Source organism: Acomys minous (genome assembly GCF_964271855.1).
Source record: "Acomys minous genome assembly, chromosome: 2".
Lineage (NCBI taxonomy): Eukaryota > Metazoa > Chordata > Mammalia > Rodentia > Muridae > Acomys > Acomys minous.
This window is the reverse complement of record NC_140484.1, coordinates 38,891,704-38,913,001: the sequence shown is the minus strand read 5'-3', so window position 1 is coordinate 38,913,001 and position 21,298 is coordinate 38,891,704. Positions and strand designations below refer to the sequence as shown.

Genomic DNA, 21,298 nt, shown 5'->3' with positions numbered 1-21,298 from the left:
AAACTTAAATAGTTCCTGAAAGGCCTACTTTATATAGCCACAAGTAAAAGAGCAGCATGAAAAAAATTCACTGACTTCAAAATAAATACTATAAAATAGAAAACATATTTTAAGTAATAAGTAGTATAAATATAGCAATAACCTAAGTTAAGCAGTCTTGAAATGTGATTATATTGACATAGAAGTGTACAATGCATGCTTCTGCACAAAACTGTTCCAAGAAACACACATTTAAAATTAGCGTATAGTATTAAAATCTAAACCTGCAACTCTGAAATGGTAGAACTAATTAAGCTATGCTGTTAAAGAATACTTTACATATATAGTCATTAAAATATTCTGAAATACTTTCTCTGGCATTGGGTATTTTAAGAGAAGGAATGAAATGAAATGAGGTATGCCTTGTGCTCTAAACTTTTTTTTTAAAGTCATGGTTAATTCTCAAAGTCTTCCAAAAACTTTTGTGCAGACATGACTGAGAGCGAAGGCCACTCACAAAAACCATGCTTCGTTCCTCTCATGTTTGATTCCTGATAAATTACCCTTTTGGTATATGTTTCAGGCCCACAGTCTTGTGGGGATCTATTAGAATAAGAAAACAGCTCACATGAACCTTTTGCTAATATGAATCCCTGGATATAGATTAAATTGTATGCCCAGGGAGCAAAGGAAATTATTCAGAGTGTGTTGAAGTACAGTTTAGTTTTTCAAGCATGATAAACCTCTCCACTTAATTAAAGTTCTTTTGAGTATATTTATCTGAGATGTTTCTTTAGTACTCTCAGAAAGAGGAAGATTTAAAGTCTAGATTTCTGTCTCCTTGCATTAGATAAAGAAGGAATACAGAAATAACCTCTTGCTGTCTGATCATGCCAGTGAAAAGCTGTTCAGAAGAACTTTGACCCAGCACTCACTGCTCCAGACCCTCGTCTATGGAGCCAATCATCCAGACATGTGTTCAGTAGCTCTCTGGAAACTGGAAGATTACAGTTTCTAAAGAGGCTTAACTTAAACAGGAGCGTGTATGTAAGTGCTTTAAAACCCTGAAGTTGTTGTTTAATGTGTGGAAAGATAGTTTAATATGTTAAATATATGCCAAGGCAAATGAAGTCTGAGCATTTATAAGATTAAAATGCTTTGGAAAAGTATGCTGGCTTTAGGAGAGGAAGACTGTGAGAAATATGCTGTCTTCTCCTTCATACTTAAGGAGTAGATCGAGATCAAAGGCAATGTTCACTTCTGAATTTGGTGCCAACAATAAACCAATTCTCTATATTACCATGCAGTGCATGAACAACCTCTAGAGAGAATATCTCTTATATTTTAGGGATGCATTGCCTGCCGATTAAAAAAACAACACCAACAACCTATGGCATATAGAAAATGGTAGAATAGAAGATGGGAGATCCAGCAGGCAGAAAGGATTCTGGGATAGAGACAGGCACAAGAGATTCACCAGGGGAAGATGTGAGGATGACAGATGCATGCAAAGCTGAACATCCACATGGCAAAATGTAGATTAGCATGAATGGGTTATTTTAAGCATGAGCTAGTCTGAGAAGAGCCTTGTTATATGACCTAGGTATTTGTAAATGTATTTTGAGTGTTGCAAGTTATTATTCCAGGAGCTTGGGGCTAGGAGGAAAAACCACCACAACATAACCCTTGTAGAAATCAACACTATCTTTATTTACTCATCTGCATTACAGTCTAATGATAACAAAAGCCTGGCAGAAGTTAATCCATTTTTATATCATAGAATATTTTCCATGCATCTAACACAAGTTTTTTGTTTCATAATGCAACTGCTATAAGTCAAATTGATTCAATTTAATTAAGAAGCATTTATGCAGTGCCCAACTGTGCCTAGCACTGTATGAGACATATATAAAAGAGCAAGAAGAGATGATCTATGGTCCTATAGAGCTACAGTCCAGATGGGAAAGATAACCTATGCATGTAAGAAACAATCAATAACAACCATGAAAAGTCACAGAAAATCTACAGATGCCATGCCGAGGATACAGATGTAACATTCTAAGGAGTCTCATGAGGAGAGTGACATGATTGGGAATGGATGCCAATCTAGGCCAGGTAATTGGAAGAAGTGAGTCAAGACTTGACCAGAAAACAGTATGATCATTCCGTGGCCAAGAGAAGAAGAGAGTCAAAGGTCAACAAAACTAAGCAAATTAATTGCAGGGATGGCAGGTCGGTTTAGCTTTGGAAAGTGAAGCTGTGAGTTAGAAGATACTACTGAGGTCACAACACAAGACAAGGAGGGCACTGACTGGTACCATTCAGTGGACTCAAATGTTAGATAAACATAATGCTTAAACACGGCTACAAACACAAGCTTCAACTAAAGGCTGGCTTTCCTAACCTCAACAACAACAACACAAGCAAATAACAAACACAGACAATGACAATCTAAATTCTGGAAAGATCATTATTGGAGGTTAAATGAGGAGATTCTGACTGGACATCAGTAATTATTTATGATGGCTTCTTTTTGTTAAACTCATAAAGGTCCAGTTTGTCTAAGAAGCACATGCCTCCTCATGGTGATAAACTATTGTTAAGTCAGCACTGAAGGGAATATCAAATTACATGTGACATTTCTCCTGAAAAGCCTCCTTCTTTTCATACTGAATCGAGCTGCAAATACACAGGTGCTGACATATGTGAGAGTTGGGCTCGTGGGTAGAAGGACAAAGACGTGGGGGAAGGAGGATATTATATTTTAAAAGTAGCCAATTCTCTTGAAATCCATATTATAGAAATATGACATTTATATAGGTGAAAAAGACATCAACTCTACAATCCTGATGAATTAATAAGAAAAACAGTACACACAAAACAGTGACTCAATGAATGATCACAATGAATACTTCATGCAGAGAGTTCCAAATTTAGAGGGGTAATGATGCTATAATATCTCTACTCTTGATTTAAGAAAATAAAGTGTGTAAGAAAGTCCATATGAGGGAATGTTGACTTTTTAAAAGTATCCTATCAATTATACCCAATTAATATTACTATATCCCAGTCACATTTAAACTCAATTTGTTTTAGAACATGTCAGGGGAAAAAGAGAGAAAACCTTAGAACCTGGAGAAGTACAGAGTATGGTGAGATTCTTCTTGCTCAAGGAGGGCTGATGATCCCTTCGTAGATGGTCATGACCATGGCCTTGGTGCCCCATCAGGGGTAGAACACGAAGCCATGGTTCCCCAGCACTCATTCACTGGCCCTTCACATAGCTCATTACATTCAAACATGGAAGTGAAGAGTACTTCTGGGCAGCCCCAGGATATTTGATGAAGTTACTGGCCACCAGCAGCTGCAGCTGTTTAAAACAAGAGAGAGAAAGACAGATGAAGAAAACACCATTGAAAATTCAGCCCTCAGTGCACACAATGGTTCTAAATGAGCTGGCTCTAAACCTATTATCTTCCCAATTTTTTTCCACTTTACAATAATATTGGGAGTTTTATAGTCAAAATATCTCTGTGTCATTTTACAAAAGCCTCACAAATTCTAGAGAATGGAGAATGAAAGTTATGCTTATTTGGTACATAACTGGTGCTAATGCAATAAATATAGAAAGCCATCATTTTCAGATAAAAGATTTCCTTTTAGTCATTAGGTACTAAGTAGACACTTTCTCAGCAACTGCAAACATTACAGAAACCAGATAGCTATCATATTATACAGTATACCATTATTTTAAGCAATAAAGATAATAGTAAATCTTAACTAGAATTTGTGTCATGGAAATAAAGACTTTCCTCACACAATTTCAAACACTAACTGAAAACATTAACTTCGAGAGAATCACAACCTGGATGCTTCTAATCCCCCATTTTATGGGACATGCCCCTTGGGCTAGTGTCTCGATATAAGTGAGTATGTACCATTTGTCTCTTTTTGCTTCTGGGTGAACTCACTCATTATGATAATTTCTAGTTCAATCCATTTGTCCACAAATGTTGAGATTTCCTTGTTTTTAATAGCTGAGTCGTATTCCATAGTGTAAATGTACCACAGTTTCTTTATCCATTCGTCTACTGAGGGACACTTAGGCTGTTTCCATGTTCTGGCTATTATGGATAAGGCAGCTATGAACATGGTTGAGCATCTGTCCCTGTTGTGTGGAGGAGCATTTTCTGTGTATATTCCAAGGAGTGGAATAGCTGGGTCTGGAGGAAGCCCATTCATCAACCCGCTAAGGCAAACCATGTCCCAGTAGGTAGGCACTCTCCAAGTCATTGTGTGGATTAAGCAGAATCATTATAGAGAAAAATTAACTCACATCCTCTTGGCATAAGAGACAATATTTGCCTAGACTGTAAGGTGAGTGCACTGGATTGAACAAACAGCTTGTGCCGGGGAGTATGAATGCCTGCCATGAAGGAGAAATCAGAAGCACCAGTGATTTGAGGAACAGAAAAGACAATAGGTAAACAAGAAACTTTTCAGTTTTACCAGACAGAAATCCTAAACCAGTGGAAGAAAAAGAGAGAGAGAGAAGCAACAGAATTTACACAGGAAAACCCAAAAAAAACAACCTTCCAAAGATAAAGGAGTTGGCAGAAATAGTTTCTTCCAGAAATGAAGAACCAAGAGAAGGGTGGTGTTTCACCTATGTAAGAGGCAGTTAAAAGAAGGTTGAGAAGGAGGGTGGTGGTCCATGACGGTAATCCCAGGACTGTAGACATTGATGCTGGAGGGTCATGACTTCAAGACTCAAGACCAGTCTTGAGATACAGAGGAAGTCAAAGACTAGTCTTTGCTACATAATGAGACCTTATCTCAGAAAACAAACAAAAAAAAATTTTTTTTAAGGCAATCACTCTCTCTCCTTAGCACCAGTAGGGTAACTTCCTAACTTGGCAGAAGATTGATGGACTTTTTTTTCCGGAAAAGGTTTTTTTTTTTTAAAGATGTTCAATATATAGGAAACCACAAGGAGTAGTATCACAGTGAAGATGTGAGGCTTACATGAGTAATTTATAAGCTGAGATCCATTTCCTCATCCCCACCATTTTGCCAAACAACCTGTCCCAGAGTGAAGTTTGATGGTAAGTTTTCTGGGGCATCTAATGTGTCTGGGAAGAAAACTTAAGGATGCTGCGACATGGGTGTTTGTGAAAATCTTTCCCAACATCCCATACATATACTCAGAACATAAAAACTTGTTTTGTATCTTGGATGCCACGAGCCATGTCAAGTTGTAACCTTTACATTACGGTAATATGAGAGGAAGACAATGCAGCTTAGAGAAAGAAGACTATGAGAGGGAAAGAAACTTCACAAAAAGAAATTAATAATCTCACAACAAGAAGACAAGACACTATTGCCTTCAGGAAGAATGGGATGCCAGTTAGATACTAAGGTGCTCTGGCAAAAGTAAAATTATAATGGCAGATGCAAAAGTACCAAAAGAAATTTTGGAAATTAAATCCAAGGAGAACAGTATTATTAAAACAAAAATAGTATAATAAATAAAATAAGAGTTTATAGAATTGGTCCAATATGCCAAATATTAGGAATCCCACAAGTAGAAAATGGGTGGAAAAAAGTCATTAATAAGTAACTCCAGAAAATCCCATGCAGTTAAAGAGGCTGAAGTTCCCAAGTGGCACAGTCTACAGCTAAGAATGCAAACAACAAAGACGGAATATGAACAGGTGTAATTGGATGAGCAGCAGCAACTTGGATATTGGGTTGGTAAAATATTAATCTTGAAAAGTTAGTATATGCAACAATCACATGCCAAACCAAATAACTATATAATGGCAGAGTGTTCAGAGAGTAGATAAGAAAGAGCCAAATCTTACTTTCATTAGAATTAATGATTAATTGATTGAAAAAAAGAAGAGGTCAAGAAACAAAAACAAAAACAAAAAAACAAAGAATGAAATTTGAAGATAATACCTCAAGAACCAACGAAGAAAGCTAAAATGTTTTTCATAATGCCATTGGGTTTGGGAAGCTGAGAATGGGGCACAGATGTCTAGAGTAAGGGATGAGGTGCTGTTTTTGCAGAAGAGCTCATAGTAGAGACCCTTCTACAGTACTCCTACATAGGTTAGGAAGACTAGTCTGTGAGATGTATGTCACGCTCTTCACTCATCTCAGCTCCTCATGATTGATGTTGCCTTTCTGCATGATGGGAGAAAAGAACTGTTTTAAAACATTAAGCTTAAAGGAGACTTAAAGGCTTTCCTTGAAATTCTAAATTTCCTTTGTTGTTTCCAAGAAGCTATTCAAATTCATAGCTCAGTCTACAGGCAAGGACTTGAAAGTGGATCCACAACTACCATGGTTCGAGTCCACTGCAGAGGAAGCAGCCTGTTCTTGACTTATTCACATGAAGCTGGCCTCCATGCTGAGCACATTCTAAGCGCAGGATTTAAAGTGCCTGCTGGGGTTGATGATTCAAACATGGGATCCCAGCTACTTAGGAGGATAAAGCAGGAACGTAGCAAATTCAAGGCCACCTGGGCAACATAGTAACTTTAAGACACCAGCTCAAGAAATTTAGGCCTTGTCTCAAAATTTCATAAAAAATAAAAATACAAACAAAACAAAAACACTAGTTTGTAAACAAGGAAACATGGAATTTCAGCTCAGTAGATGCTTACTCAACACATACAAGACCTTATAGTGTAAACCTCCAGCTCGGCAAAGCAACAACAAAAAGTTCTGAACCCATAGAAGGCCTTGGACATGTGGTTTAATAAATGCCTCTTTTAAAACTGAAATCAATTTGAATTTAATATTTTCAAAATTATTTACATGAAGTTATAAATAAAGTTAGGAAAGTTAGAGAAGATTTTCATTAAAGTTGGTTGTTATCCATTTTTGTGTGTGGGGGTGGTGGTAATGGTGGATCAAGATCCAACGTTAGTTTTTGCAAATATAGTTATCCTTTATTTGAGTAGTTTCACTGCCATGTCTCCAGAAGATTAGGACTAGCCCCACCACTATTGATGCATAAATCCTAGTTGTAATATTATTGAATAGTAACAGTAAATTAAAAGGCTATATGCCCAGTACATTTGCAATTTCTTTTTCTGAGTATTTACTGGACATAGCTGGTTCATCTGTAGGTGCAGACACTCAGAAGTTGAAGGGCCAATTGCATTTTAAACAATGAAAGGGTTAAAAAAAACAGCATATCCAGGCTGCTAACATACAGCTAGCTCTAATCCTAGTTGTTTGATAGGCCAAGGTCAGAACATTGCAAGTTCAAGGAGAGCCTTGGCTACAGACTGAGTACAGGGCCAGCCTGGGAAACACAGTGACAGCCCATACCAAAATAAACAAAATGAGGCCTGAGGACACAGCTTTGAGGTATAGCACTAAGTCAACCCTGGGTTCAGTCCTCAGTGCTGAAAAAATAGTAAATGTGAAAAGGTAATGGGATAGAAAATGCTTCTGACAGCAAAGATACGGCGTTCCAAAGAAAATTCCTTTGATATTTTCCTAATTTTTCTATGTATAAAATGAGTCAAAAATGAACCCTAATACATTTGCTATTTGCTCATGACCAAAGGAAAGTATTCATCATTTCTGTAAGTTTTTAAGATCACCTTTTCATCTCTGCTCTTAAATTTACATTATTGATTTTTCTATCCTTTTATTTACCCCCTCTTATAGCAGAGAAGCCAATGCCTGAGATAGATTCTTGGGAAGATCTGAGACAATAAATGGTGGGCACCATGGGGTGACATGCTGAGGGCAATAGTGCCCTGGCCACCAAATGCCTCATGTGGAGAAAGCAAGAGTGTCCTACTGTGAACATAAAACATCCAAACAAAAACACATCTCCAACCTGCTCGAGCCGCTGCCATTTTCTTGTTTCGCATCTTGTTTTCCAAAGCTTGCTACACAATAAAAAAGAGAAGAGCACTTTCACATTTCTTCTACTTGACATCAGTAAACATGTTATAAAACATGATAGGTAGGTGATTAAATAGATAAATGGATAGATAGATAATAGATGATCAATAAATACATGATAGATAGATAGATAGATAGATAGATAGATAGATAGATAGATAGAGGAGAGAGAGAGAGAGAGAGAGAGAGAGAGAGAGATTATACCATCTTCATCTTCTTTTTCAGATCCAGATTTGCTGCTTTCTGTCCTTTGGCAGTAGCATTGAGATAGTAGATGGTCAAACTAAATTTAAAAAGGAAATAGGATAAAATAAAATTTACGGCATTTCTCAGTTTCCCATGATCCTTCTTAAGACTGCATTTACCAATGATAGCATAAAAATGGACATAAGAAACATTCAACTCAAAGGGTTATATTCTGCAGGTAAGAACTGAGGTCCAAAAAAGTAGAGATGTATACATAGAAGCCGGATTTTGGAGTACCTAGTTACTGAGTAACTAGGACAGAGGCTGAGGCAAGACGATTTCATGTTCACTGGCTAGGCTACATTGCATGTTCAAGGTCAGGTTGGAAATTTTAATTATACCTTGGAGATACAGTGGCAGATCAGTTGTCTAGTATGAGTAAAGCCATAGGATCAATTCCCAATATCATTGAAATAAAATATAGTTAAAATTATACAACGGCTAAAATGAAGCCAGAAAGTTGGCCCAAAGTTTTTTAACCTGCCACCTAGGATGGCATTCTTCATTCCATAAGGCCCAATACTAGCATCTTGGAAGTGTTTTATCATCAGTTTAAATTCTGATTACAGCTACCTTCTGAATGAGGACAATAACAACACTGAAAATGCCAGGTCTGGTGAAGTTTAGGCAGTCCTTGAATGTTTATACCTGTACTTTCTTGCTTAACCTTTACAACTAAGAATGCAATCCTCAAGGGCATAGCATCATTAACATGCTTTCTTCCCATAGAATGCATCTTTTGCATTTCTGCCTCCCTCAAAAAGAAACTATTTCACAAAGGAAGAATTTTGGATTTTAAATGATATTTACATTTCTTTCAGAAAATTCCAGCTCAACAATTCTGACAAAATAAATAACAATTCTGACAAAATCTCATCTTCTCTAAGGGCAAAATGATCCATTAAAGGAACTGTGTAGTAAAAAAGGAAAGATGGCTGATGCTAGCCTCACTGCAAATAACTGGCTATTGAACACATTTTCTCTGCCCACCCGCATGCCAGAAAATATCTTTTATGAGCCATCTGGTGTTAGCAGCATAATTATTGACATGGTTTAGCTGGGCTTATTTCTTATATGGTTGCTTGAAATTACATATATGAAAACATCTGGGGCAGTGGCTGGCATTAAATTGTGCATGCACGCATGTGTGTGTGTGTGTCTGTCTGTCTGTCTGTCTGTCTGTCTGTCTGTCTGTCTGTGTGTAACATGAATTCTCTTGGAAAAGTTTCTGGATATATGTAAGTTCCAATCTTTCCTTCACAAATCATTTTCAGTTCTGTGATTCCCTATGCATCTTAAGTGAGTGTGACTCACATCTATTTCCTTGATTTGCATTGACTGGCGGTTCCTACAGAAAACGAACCTAAATGCTATGTGAATGCTGAAAACCATGCAAGTAGATTTAATATAATCTACTGGGAAATTAAAAATGCTTGGGACATTCTCTAATTAATGGTAATAAAAATCCAATCCAATTGAAGGAGCCTCTTAGAGGAGAGCAAAAGACCACAGGGTTGGGGGAAAATCAGTAATAAACTACAATTTGGACTTAAAGTCAGCAACTTAAAGTGAAATTCAACCCCCTCACATACATCTTTTTAACCCTCCCCGTGCTGGTACCTTTCCTCTGTTCCAAGGACCGTGAAACCCTGGCTCACACAACAGACTCAGCACCCCAGACTGCTTTCTTTAATTCTGGAGCCAAGAATGTGTTTTACATCTTTAGATGTTTAAGTATATGTGGTGGCCAATTTTATCTCTTGGCCTATACTGTATACTTCTGGATCTTTAAGAATGTGCCAGATATGCCAGGCTTTGGCCATTGGCTACAAGTGTTCTAGAACAGCTACAGATGAGTCTCAACATGTGTGTAACCCAGTGTCCTGTTGCAGTGTCAACAGTTTTTTAACAGGCTTGGAGCATTCCCATTTGAATTCTTGCCATAGTCGCATTAATTCCAGACTTTGTTGGTCCAAATGAGCAGACAGAACTGAAGCAAAGGAGAAAAGCGAGTCTGTGTTCCACTGATCAATCACTCCATTTGGCGTCAGATCCTCCATGTGCCAATAACAACGTGACTTATACAGCTAGGTCTTAAGGTTTCTTTTTCTTTTTTGAGACAGAGTTTCTCAGTGTAGCCCTGGCTCGCCTAGACTCACTTTGTAGACCAGGCTAGCCTCAAACTCACAGAGATCCGCCTGCCTCTGCCTCCCACAGTGCTGGGATTACAGGTATGCGTGCACCACTCTGCCCAGCTAGTTCTTAAGATTTTTGTGGTAAAAAATTAATCACCGTGGGATACCTAAAACAACAGCAGCATAAATCCCTGGAGACCATTGATGAGTCTTTAGAGAATGGCACTCCAATAGTGTTGCTGCTTTGTTTAAAAACAAGTCTCACACTCAATTACACATAGAGTAACAAAGGCTGCCCTTTGTGTTCTGTCTGTCTGTCTGTCTGCCTGTCTGCCTGCCTGTCTGTCTGTCTGTCTGTCTGTCTGTCTGTCTCTCTCTCTCTCTCTCTCTCTCTCTCTCTCTCTCTCTCTCTGTATGTGTGTGTGTCTGTGTGTGTGTATGTGTGTGTCTGTGTGTGTGTGTGTGTCTGTGTGTGTGTATGTGTGTCTGTGTGTGTGTGTGTCTGTGTGTGTCTGTGTGTGTGTGTGTGTGTGTCTGTGTGTCTGTGTGTGTGTGTCTGTGTGTCTGTGTCTGTGTGTCTGTGTCTATGTGTGTGTGTGTCTGTGTGTGTGTGTGTATGTGTGTCTGTGTGTGTGTGTCTGTGTGTGTGTGTGTCTGTGTGTGTGTGTGTATGTGTGTCTGTGTGTGTGTGTCTGTGTGTGTGTGTGTCTGTGTGTGTGTGTAAGTGTGTCTGTGTGTGTGTGTGTCTGTGTGTGTGTGTGTGTGTCTGTGTGTGTGTGTTAGACAAGATCTCATCTGTAATACTAAAGAGAGTTGGGACGGAGACGCCACAGGATCCTTATTAACAGGCTTTCAAAGGCGACACTCAAGAAATGGCAGAGAAGAAAATCAATTCAGGGGCCACCTGGGGAATGATGCTTCCAACATGTATAATCCAGAAACCAGTTCTCAGATTCTTAATAAGGTTCTATAATAAGCAACAGTAAGCTTCATTACTGTTTATTTAGTCCTGAGTTATTGTCTCTCCCATCTGGAAAGTGTGAGAATATAAAGGTGTGGACAGTGGATTTACAGAGTTAGTACGTGTCTCACTTAGGGACAAGAATGCCAGTCCTATAAGCCAATTTGTTAACTTACTAAAATGAAGATGGGCCTTATTCGGCCCACCTTTTATGACTATGACCGTGACGATGGCCATGAGGAATGGTCACAAACACCCGGGTTAGAGTGCAGCTTGTTTGTTTCAAGCTAGTTGCAGTTTCAGCCCTAACTTCTGCTCCCTTCACCCGTAAGCGAGGGCAGTCCTCCACCTCATCAGCGTGGGTGCGCCCTCCCTGGAAGCGGCTTCCTGCTTTTGCGCTTGCCCCGAAGCAGCGGCGATCTGGGCTTCCTCATTAGGAGGGACTGGCAAGCAGAGCGGAGAATGTCCATCTTGGTTATTCCAAAACCAGTATATTTTGTACTGCTGAGGCCCGATGTCCAAAGCCAGTGGAGGGGAAATAGGAACAAAATCCTCCTGCTGAATTTCCTTTTGTAAGCCACTCTGACTTTGCGGGGGTAGATTAGGGAAACTGGGGATTCTCTGCTCCTCTGATTCTGTCACTGAGACTACAGTTATTGACAGCCCTCTAAGAAAAAAAGATGGGGTGATTTTTAATGTTCCTTACGCCTTTGGCCCTAAAATATAGCCTAGAGGGTCCGCACAAGGACTCTTAACCCACGGGCTCATCGCTTCTAAATTCACGGGCATCTACCTTACGGAACAAGAGTAGGACGTGGGGCCGTGCTGCGAAGGGCAATTCAACACGCTGATTAGATTTAGCATTTAGCATTTATGTTTCCCTTGCTTTAGCTGTTTGCTGGTAATTATTTTGGTTACTTGGGAACAAATCTTATAATCCCAGGGAGGCAGAGACCATGCAGATGGCTGTGAATCGCATCCAGCCGGAACAGAAGATGGCTCGCGCAGTTTAGCGCCCACCCATCATGTAGTCAGCAGCGAATTTGATTAGGTTTTCAGCACAACACTTTGAGGAAGAGACGGCACTCAAGTGGAGCCTGGAAACAAACACGTACACCATCACGAGAATGACCGCGATGACAAGGCCGGGGTTAGAGAGCTGCCTCAGGATCTTCGCCATCCAGCTCGGGAAATCGTGCTCCAGAGTCTCCCCGATGACCTCAAACATCCTGTTTTTACCACTGGTGGTGGTAGTGGGGGAGTGAATGAAAAACAAAGGTAAAAATATGGCTATAGCAAGATAACGGAATATTTCTCCAACACTGCACAGGTTCTCTTTCGGGTGGAGGATCTAATACTGAGTTGCACATCTCATACCCTGACCACGTCTTGTTAACAGAGAAATGTGATAGGAACAGCCTCGTGCCAGTACACATGCACAGACAAAGCACTTCGGATAATTACTCACAGCTTCAGAAGGTCTTTTTTAATGTTGTACTTCTAAAATTTTGATGGAATGATATTTTTATGTCTGACAAATACATTGTTCCCAAGCCAGCTGTTCTGGGAGGAAGCTCCCTCTGAATTCAGGATGCAGTGCCCTCACTTTTAATTGGCTTTGTGAACGAACACGAGAAATACGCTGGTGAAACAAAATCTACAAATAAGCAACATCTTATTCCACACTGTGGCTTCTACTGAACTCATTTAGGGCTTTTCCCTGGTGGTCTGCTGCTGAACAGCTCCCAGTGAAAACCAGCTAAGAGTTTAAGTTATAGAAAAATGAGCGCCTATGAACCAGAAAACTGGCTGCAGAATGTTCTGACTCACTATAGGGTGTTTAGAATTGACGAACAATTCACTTTGCCAACGTACTCCCTTTAAATATATATATTGATCCTACTAAAAAACATTGTAATTCACAGAAAAGCAAAGTAGACATATTTTCACCTTAAAATTTAGTGTCGTGTTTTATATGTTTACTTTTGGTTTTTAATTTTTTCATATTTAAACAAAATGGGCATGCCCCACAGCCCCCAGATCACTTGGAGGTTTTCTCCAGCTTCAAATTAGACAGATAACTGTTTCTCAATAGACATAGTGTGACCCAAGGAGTTATCAGACTGTGGAATATAGTATCTTCCTTTACAAAGGACAGATAAGAGCCAGCACACAAAGTCTTAACTGTAGTGGCTAATGGTGGCAGTAATGGCAAGCACTGTGCTCACTGTGCAAGCTCCGCATGACCTTGAATCTACAGTATGACCTCAGAGTGATGGCCTCTGCATGGAACCAAAGCATGAAGAAATGCCAAACTGCTAGGAGTTATTGTTTTAGGTCCTTAGGAAGATGAGCAGTATATAATTGTTAAATGTTTCTAGAATGGTATGATATATAGAATGTTTTGCAGTAAGAAAAATATAAAATGGATATAATATAAAGAGAAAGTCAGGGGAGACAAAACTATAATCCATTCAGACTATTGATGCAGGTGTAAGAAAGGTTTCAGATTGGAGGAAACTTGACACAACAATTAGAAGTGTTTTCCTCATATTGTCATCAAAGAAATCATTTTTAAATTACCCAACAGTTAAATCAAATCTACTTAAAAGCTGTTTTAACAATATTCTAGAAAACTTTTCAGAATGTGCTGGAGAAGCTCATCAAATTGCTTTGCTGGATAAGTGAGTGGGCTTTAGACATCTTAGCTGAAGACACGTGAGTAAGTTGAAAGCAACTGAACAGTGTACTAGTGTCCTCAAATTCAGATCTGAAGACAAAAATCCTAGCTTCATAGTGACATCCCTCAGCTCTATGTTTCTGGTTTGATGCCCAACCAGGAACCAGATACGGTCTAAGTACCTTCCCTCAGCAGGAGGACAACACCTAGACTCCCAGGTCTAAGGGTGACCAACGAGAAATGTGTTTCCTGGTCTCATTCTAGATCACTGAAACCTTCCTGGCCCTTGGACAGAATAAAAAAATGCCAAACATCCGTTTTCTCTAAAAGAAGAATGCTGGCAGAAAAACACAGCTGGCATTGGCACACACGTTCTGATGCTCTACTGCAAACATGCAGCATTCATACAGTCAGTGCACCTTAATTTGCCAATCAGAAACGAATGATAAAATCACACACTGTGCCATTCTTGCAATCTTTTGTTGCCAAGTAAAAAAATAAATCAGTGTAAGATAGTATTGCTCGGAAATCCAGGAAGCCAGAGGGAATGCAACTTAAGAAGTTAAAATTGCTCAGTCACTACATGTTTCTTCTGTCGACTAATTCAAGATTGAATCCAGCTGTGTAGCCCCCAGCTTGGTGCTTACATTTCCCTCACTTTGCTGTAGGAAAGCAAAGGCTCTTTCCTGTGTTTTACTGGAGAGAAGGAAGATCAACTTCCTAGTAAAAGGTAATAACTCCTTTAAAATGTATCTAAGTACAAAATCACAGGCTAAGTTTCAGAGACTGGAAGAGTTTTCAAGGGCTTGCGTTCTGCATTTTGCTCAGATTAAGATATCAGCTTCAAAACTGCAATCTCGTTTTTAGTCTCCAGATGTCACTGTCCGCATTATTTATGTCATCCGACTTACCAACAGGCATGGGCGCATATGTGTGCTTGCACGTGCACAAACAAATGTGCACACAAGCACACATATAGAGAAAAAGAGAGAGCGATGAGCAAGGCTTATCAATGTCCACTTCCTGAGTCTGAGAGACACCAACTAGTTCTGAAATATTCTCTGAAATAGCATCAATTTCTTTCTTGTCCAGTAAAACAAAAACTGAGGTAATTATCGGTGTAACAACACTCCCCTTTTATACTTCTCCCTAGACAACTAATCTGACTTTAGTTAAATCTCTTGGGTGTGATGGCACAAAGAGAAAACTCTATAAGACCATTAGAGCATTGGGTCTGATACCCACAAGGCTTCCTGATGTCACACTCTTTTCACATCAAATGCATGCTGGCCAATGACAGCATGTGTAGATAACTGGGGGGCTCGTGGTAGGTTCACAAGTAGCTTCTAGGGAACCAAGTCTTGTCCTCAAGATCCCAGAGACTCTGCTTCTCAACGTGTGTCATAGAGAACCATAGAACAGGTAGCTTCAGCTTGACTCAAAGTGCTCTTCTGAATCTTGACTACTAACTTGAATGGCACACCGGTAGAATATAGGTGAAGACCTAAGAAGCACACTGATTTTCAGGCATGGAGCCCCTTTGGATCGCAATTTACACAAGTCTCTTTCAATGTGCATCGTTATTTACTAATGATTCCACCTCTTGTTTAGTGGGTAGCAAACCTGTTTTGTCAAGGTCACATGAAATCTAAGGATAGCTGGTTTGTTTGGGGAGGATGATGTTCTAGTATGAGAAAAACACTCATATAGCCAAGCCTTACTCTTGGCTGTCCCCAATGTGGAAACAGCTGGACTCACCATCTATATTTTGTCCTTACAGAATCGAGGACAGCATAAATATTTTTCCAGCTATGAATCCCAACTGAGACAATAGATGGAAATTTTTCTGAGATGCTTCATGTCACAGGATAATGTGGCTACCAAAGCATCTCATTTCTACCAACGACAAATGTCATTTAAAAAGTCTACACAGTAAGTGACCATTCCCATTCCAATCCCTAAATGAACACTGTGCCCAAGTCAAATCTGAAACACAAGATACCTGAAGGGCCCACAGTCAAAAGAGGGCGGGAGGGAGACGATCATGTACAGGACGGGCATGGTGGACAGGAAGAGGATGAGCAGTAGCATGCCGAGGTAGAAGTTGTTGGATCTTGACGCTTTGAAGACTCTGGCCTCAGGAACATTGCAGCACATCACGGCCCAGCACTGGAAATACATGGATGTGTGGAGTCGGAGGATATTGATGCCTGGGAGACTAGGAGCAAAGAAGGAGCCCATCCTAGGAAGAAATCAGAACACTGCTCAATTCCAACTCTTCGCTCCACAGCCAAGTTGCACGCTACCTGTTTATTTTGTGTTGTTCTTCGTATCGAAATTGGAAAGCAATTTGCCAGGTATACTATTAAACTGTGTCTATAAATAGTCCCGACTCGCCCAGTCCTGTCTCCTAAGCACGCTTTGTTGTTTTCCTTACTTGTGTAGGTATTTATGTCATTATTTCTGCAAGAATTGTCATAAACTAAATTTGTCTCATTAGCAAACACCAAGAGTAAACAAATGTTACAATTCTTTTGCTTCCTTCTTTTTCTGCTCTTAAAGTAAACTCAATTACTTCCAATACTCCTATCACTGACTAACATATTTCAAAATAGAAGTTTTCAAATAATAGAACCTTAAGAGCTTTCATTGTGTTCAAATAAACTATGTTTGGCTTAGTCACTTTTTCCACAGATAATTTTTGCTTATGTGAGGAGAAGCAAAATTTATTCTAATGATATTTCATCTTTGTAGCTACTTTAGAGCTGATAAGAAAGCTGTCTAACATCATACTTCAGTCATTATTATCGACTTACATTTAGTTCTTATTAACCTAGAAAACACAGCACTTGTGTATCTGACTCTTTTTTTTTCTTTATTAATTTATTCTTGTTACATCCCAATGGTTATCCCATCCCTTGTATCCTCCCATTCTTCCCTCCCTCCCAGTTTCCCCTTATTCCCCTCCCCTATGACTGTTCCTGAGGGGGATTACCTCCCCCTGTATACGCTCATAGGGTATCAAGTCTCTTCTTGGTAACCTGCTGTCCTTCCTCTGAGTGCCACCAGGTCTCCCCCTCTTAAAAAAATAATGTAATATACTATTTTGAGCTGAAATTTCTTAGGTGATGTCATTTTTACCTAATCTTAGTTGATCTAAGTTGATCATTTCAGAAAAAAATTTTAATTTCAGTTTTGTTTAGTAAGAAGGTTCATTGGTACGGTAATCTGAGTAGAAATCTATCAGCTAAAAAATCAAACAGAATTTTGTGCTTACTTCATAGATAAAATGAAGCCCTATTTTTAAACTGTCCCAACTATAACAAAGCCTTCAGCATTTCAGTTTTAACAATTTGTACTTCCTGAGTGATCATAGTAGCTGGTTAAGTAAGTGTGGTTAGTTTTAATAGCCAGTTTGACACAAACTACTATCATCTGGGAAGAGAATCTCAATGAAGGATTGTTTAGATCAGATTGGCTTGTGGGCATGTCTGTGGCAAATTATCTTGATTACATTAATTAAGTAGGAAAGACCTGCCCACTGTGGATGGCACCATTCCCTGGGAAGGGAACTATATGTGTAAAGAAAGTAAGCCAAGCACATGTGTTTGTGTACTAATTCATTGTTCTCTGCCTTGGGCTATAGATGGAATATGACCAGCTTTTTCAGGTTTCTTCTCCCTTGACATCCATGATGTGATGGACTGTCACCTGGGATGACAAGCTATAATAAGTTGTTGGTGCAGTACATTGCTTTTATCAGGGTATTTTAATCACACTAAAGAAAAACACTAAGAAACTAAGTCAATGAAAACATACTATACTAAACAGCCATTTTAAAAGTTGGAAACAGAAATTATCTTCTACTTTAATTGCACTTAAGACATCCTAAAGTTAATGCTTTCCTTTGAAAAGTGAAATCTTGCCACAACTTCAATCGTCTTGTTTGTAAGATGCCGAGCAACAGAACCGAATGATGTCATAGTCAACTGACTTCAAACTTTGTGAGAAGTTATATTTTAAAGGAAAGAGATTTTAAAACAGCACTCTGTACCTTTTCTAGAAACTAGCAAGAGGAAAGTTGGAGCTCAACAACAGAATGAGTTACCAATTGTACCAGTAAATTAGAATTGCAAAGCTTGGCAAGTGGGGCTGTTAGGCTCACCTTGTTCTGAAGTTTAGGGCTGTTTATGTGACTCACTTGGACCAATAAAATATTATCATGTATAACATACATCAGTGCCAGGTGAAAACTTTACCAGTCCCATGTGGTTTGGTGTTCTCTTCCAGCTGCCCTGAGAACAGTGTTCCAGGTAGAGAGACTAGCCCATCTGTGAACATCTCTAAAGTAAGGACACAGCATGTGATCAAAGACCTCCCTCAGCCTGCACCAGGTATTTTCTTTGATGTGAAGATGTGAGAAGTTCTGTTTCACTAACGCACAACCTAACTGAGTCCAAGACAAAATTTTGCACACAATTCCAAACCTAGATTTTCCTAAAACTGCATACCTGTATGTTTGTGTGTCTGTATGTACACATGAACTATATGTACATAATCTATAGTACTAAAATAATGTCCTTCAAGTGATATTGCTACTTACTCTATAATGTGGGATAGTTATGTTAGGCATAATTATGACTTGATTGATCATTGGTTTTAGTTGGAATTGAAATATGACATAAGGAGACATAGTTGTGTCAAGTTGAACAGAGGTGAGGTGGACTTTTGATGACTACTCTTGGTTGTCAACTTGACTGCATTTGGAAGTAGTCCAAGCAACTTGACACATCTGTAAAGGATTTTTTTTTTTTTGCTTTGATTATCTGAGGTGGGAGACCCAGCTTGAATGTGCATCATTTAAGATTAGATACACCCTGAAACTGAACCACACCTTCTGGTGGCTGCCCACATAAAAGGACATAGAAGAAGGATGCTTGTGTTTCCTGTCTGCCTGCCCTCACTCTCACCTACAAGTTCATCTATCCAGAGCCATCCCTTCACTGGTGTTCGAACCTGCTTCTTTGGAATTCCAACACTAGTTGAGAATGCACAGCTGCGTTGGACTTCTTAGAACCAGATTGGGACTGCTGAGACATCTGATCTTATAGACTAAGCAATCACCAGATCTTTGTCCTTTCTGTCAAGAGACAGCCATTGTTGGACAACTCAGACCACAGCCTGTAAACTACTCTACAACTCACATACATCTGTATTTCATTCTTTTGCTTCTGTTCCTTAGAGACCCCTGACTAATACAAGAGGCACACAATAATTTCAAAATAAACATATACATCATGTTCCTGTGACCTGAGAGGCATACCCTAGAAAAAACAAGTCCTGGCACAATAATGCCTCGATCTTAATGCTCATCCCATCTTGCTTTGTGACTTACAATCAGTTTATCTCACTAAGTCTCTTACCTGAACCTAATGCCACATCTATCACTTAAAAGAAAATCATAATATTGGAGGCTGGAGAGATGGCTCAGACGTTAAGAGCATTGTCGATTCTTTTTTGTTGTTGTTGTTTTGGTTTGGTTTTGGTTTTGGCTTTGGTTTTTCGAGACAGGCTTTCTCTGTGTAACCTTAGCTATCCTGGACTCACTTTGTAGACCAGGCTGGCCTCGAACTCACAGCGATCCACCTGCCTCTGCCTCCCGAGTGCTGGGATTAAAGGCCTACGCCACCATGCCTAACTGCACTGTCGATTCTTACAAAGGTCCTGAGTTCAATTCCCAAGTAAACACATCGCTGTTCACAACCATCTAGAATGAGATCTTGTGCCCTCTTTTGGCATGCAGGCACATATTTGGGCAGAATACTATACAAATAATAAATAAATAATTTTTTTAAATTATACTATTTTAGCTTTAAAAATTGGCATTCTTCTAAGATGATAAAAAGCAAAGGGAATGGGTTTTGTTTTGGGGGGTGAGGGGGGCTCTGCTTATTGCTCCAGGGCCATGCATGTATCAGATAAATTACTTGAAACTTAACTGAGAAAATGAGGGGAGAAAGGTGACAAGATTAGATGGGGTGGGTACCCAGTGGATCCAAAACTTTTCTCTCTCATATTACCATGTACCGTCTACTGCCCCTTTTATGTTCTATTATTGTAAAAATATTATATATTTTTTCCATTTCAGTATAACATTATAGAATTACTTTTAAATGAAGTGGGCAGATGCAGGTTTATTGATCATTAAGTTGAATCATAGCAAATGTTTTCACGTTAACAACATCTGCCTAAGTATTGTATGATCTTCGGCAACTCAAAGCAATAGTTGAATGTCTCTAGTCAGAAACCAGTGAAATGGATCATAAAAATCCCTTTTATATTTTGATTATTTTGATAGAATATGACTAACTTGGGCACTAACTCCTCATGTTAATGAGCCAACAGAATCACAGTGTATGTGAGCACTGCAGAAAGAGTCCGCTATTCCTACATGTTCCCTCCGCATGGCTTCCTACTATTCCACATCCCCACTGTCTCCCCAACCTCCTAAAAGTTAGGCAAATAATATTCATGCAAAGTAATGACCTCTTGGTAAATAAAAGAATAATATTAGTTTGGCCCTCTGGGACTCAGGGGTATGTGTTTCTTTTGAATAATCACAAAATATAAATCACTTCCTGAGTTGTGAAGATCTGGAGGGTTCTGTTTCATTTACCCACAGCCAAATTGACTCTCAGACAAATTTTTGTGGGTAATTTAAACCTAGAGTTTCCGAAAATTAAATACCTAAAGTCCTAATCAATTCATGAGAACTGACTCTGAGCAGTGTAGAAGAATGAACACAAAATGACAATGCAGAGATTTCAAGCATGCAGTTGTCTGTCCATTAGCAAAATGTTATCAGTATTATAGTATGAACAATAGCCGACTAATCTCAAAATTGGAAGCAAAATCAATCAGGGTAGTAATTACTATGGCTGTTCTGACATTAAAAGTGATTTCTAGACCAATCTCTTGTATTCGCTCTGAAAGAACACAACAGGTATTCAGCATAAGCCTGCACCGGTGGCATGACCAGTCCAGAGGTATCAATGGCGTTGGATGGATACACAGGCAAGAGGAACAGGTTTTACATCACTCTAGTAGCTGTACTGCCTATTTTCTGCCATGGCAGATGCTTCCCATGTGGGAAGTAAAAGATCCCATCCCATAGGAGCTGCTTCCTCCCTCTCCTGGGCCTCTTAGTCCTCACTGGCAGACCATTTGGTCATCCCCCCTACATAAAAAATAAAGGATGTGTTCCACTCGTTAATGACTCCTGGAGTCATATTTACAATAATTAATTAATTAATTAATTAAAATGTAAGGGAAGGGGGTGGGAAATACATTCTTAGCCATATCTGA

General features: G+C 39.3%; 1 protein-coding gene across 1 annotated transcript in view; it reads right to left on the bottom strand.

The window, feature by feature from the left end:
* Positions 1-1,741: 1,741 nt before the first annotated feature.
* The window catches only part of TMC1 (transmembrane channel like 1), a gene marked incomplete at its 5' end in the record, with an annotated part of 116,399 nt that continues 96,842 nt past the window's right edge, over positions 1,742-21,298 (bottom strand). The window contains 5 exons of the mRNA XM_084802364.1: positions 1,742-3,349; positions 7,844-7,895; positions 8,116-8,194; positions 12,369-12,494; positions 15,936-16,175. Of these exons, the coding sequence (XP_084658490.1) occupies positions 3,327-3,349; positions 7,844-7,895; positions 8,116-8,194; positions 12,369-12,494; positions 15,936-16,175 (520 nt within the window). The 3' untranslated portion in view covers positions 1,742-3,326. The remainder of the gene's footprint in view (positions 3,350-7,843; positions 7,896-8,115; positions 8,195-12,368; positions 12,495-15,935; positions 16,176-21,298) is intronic.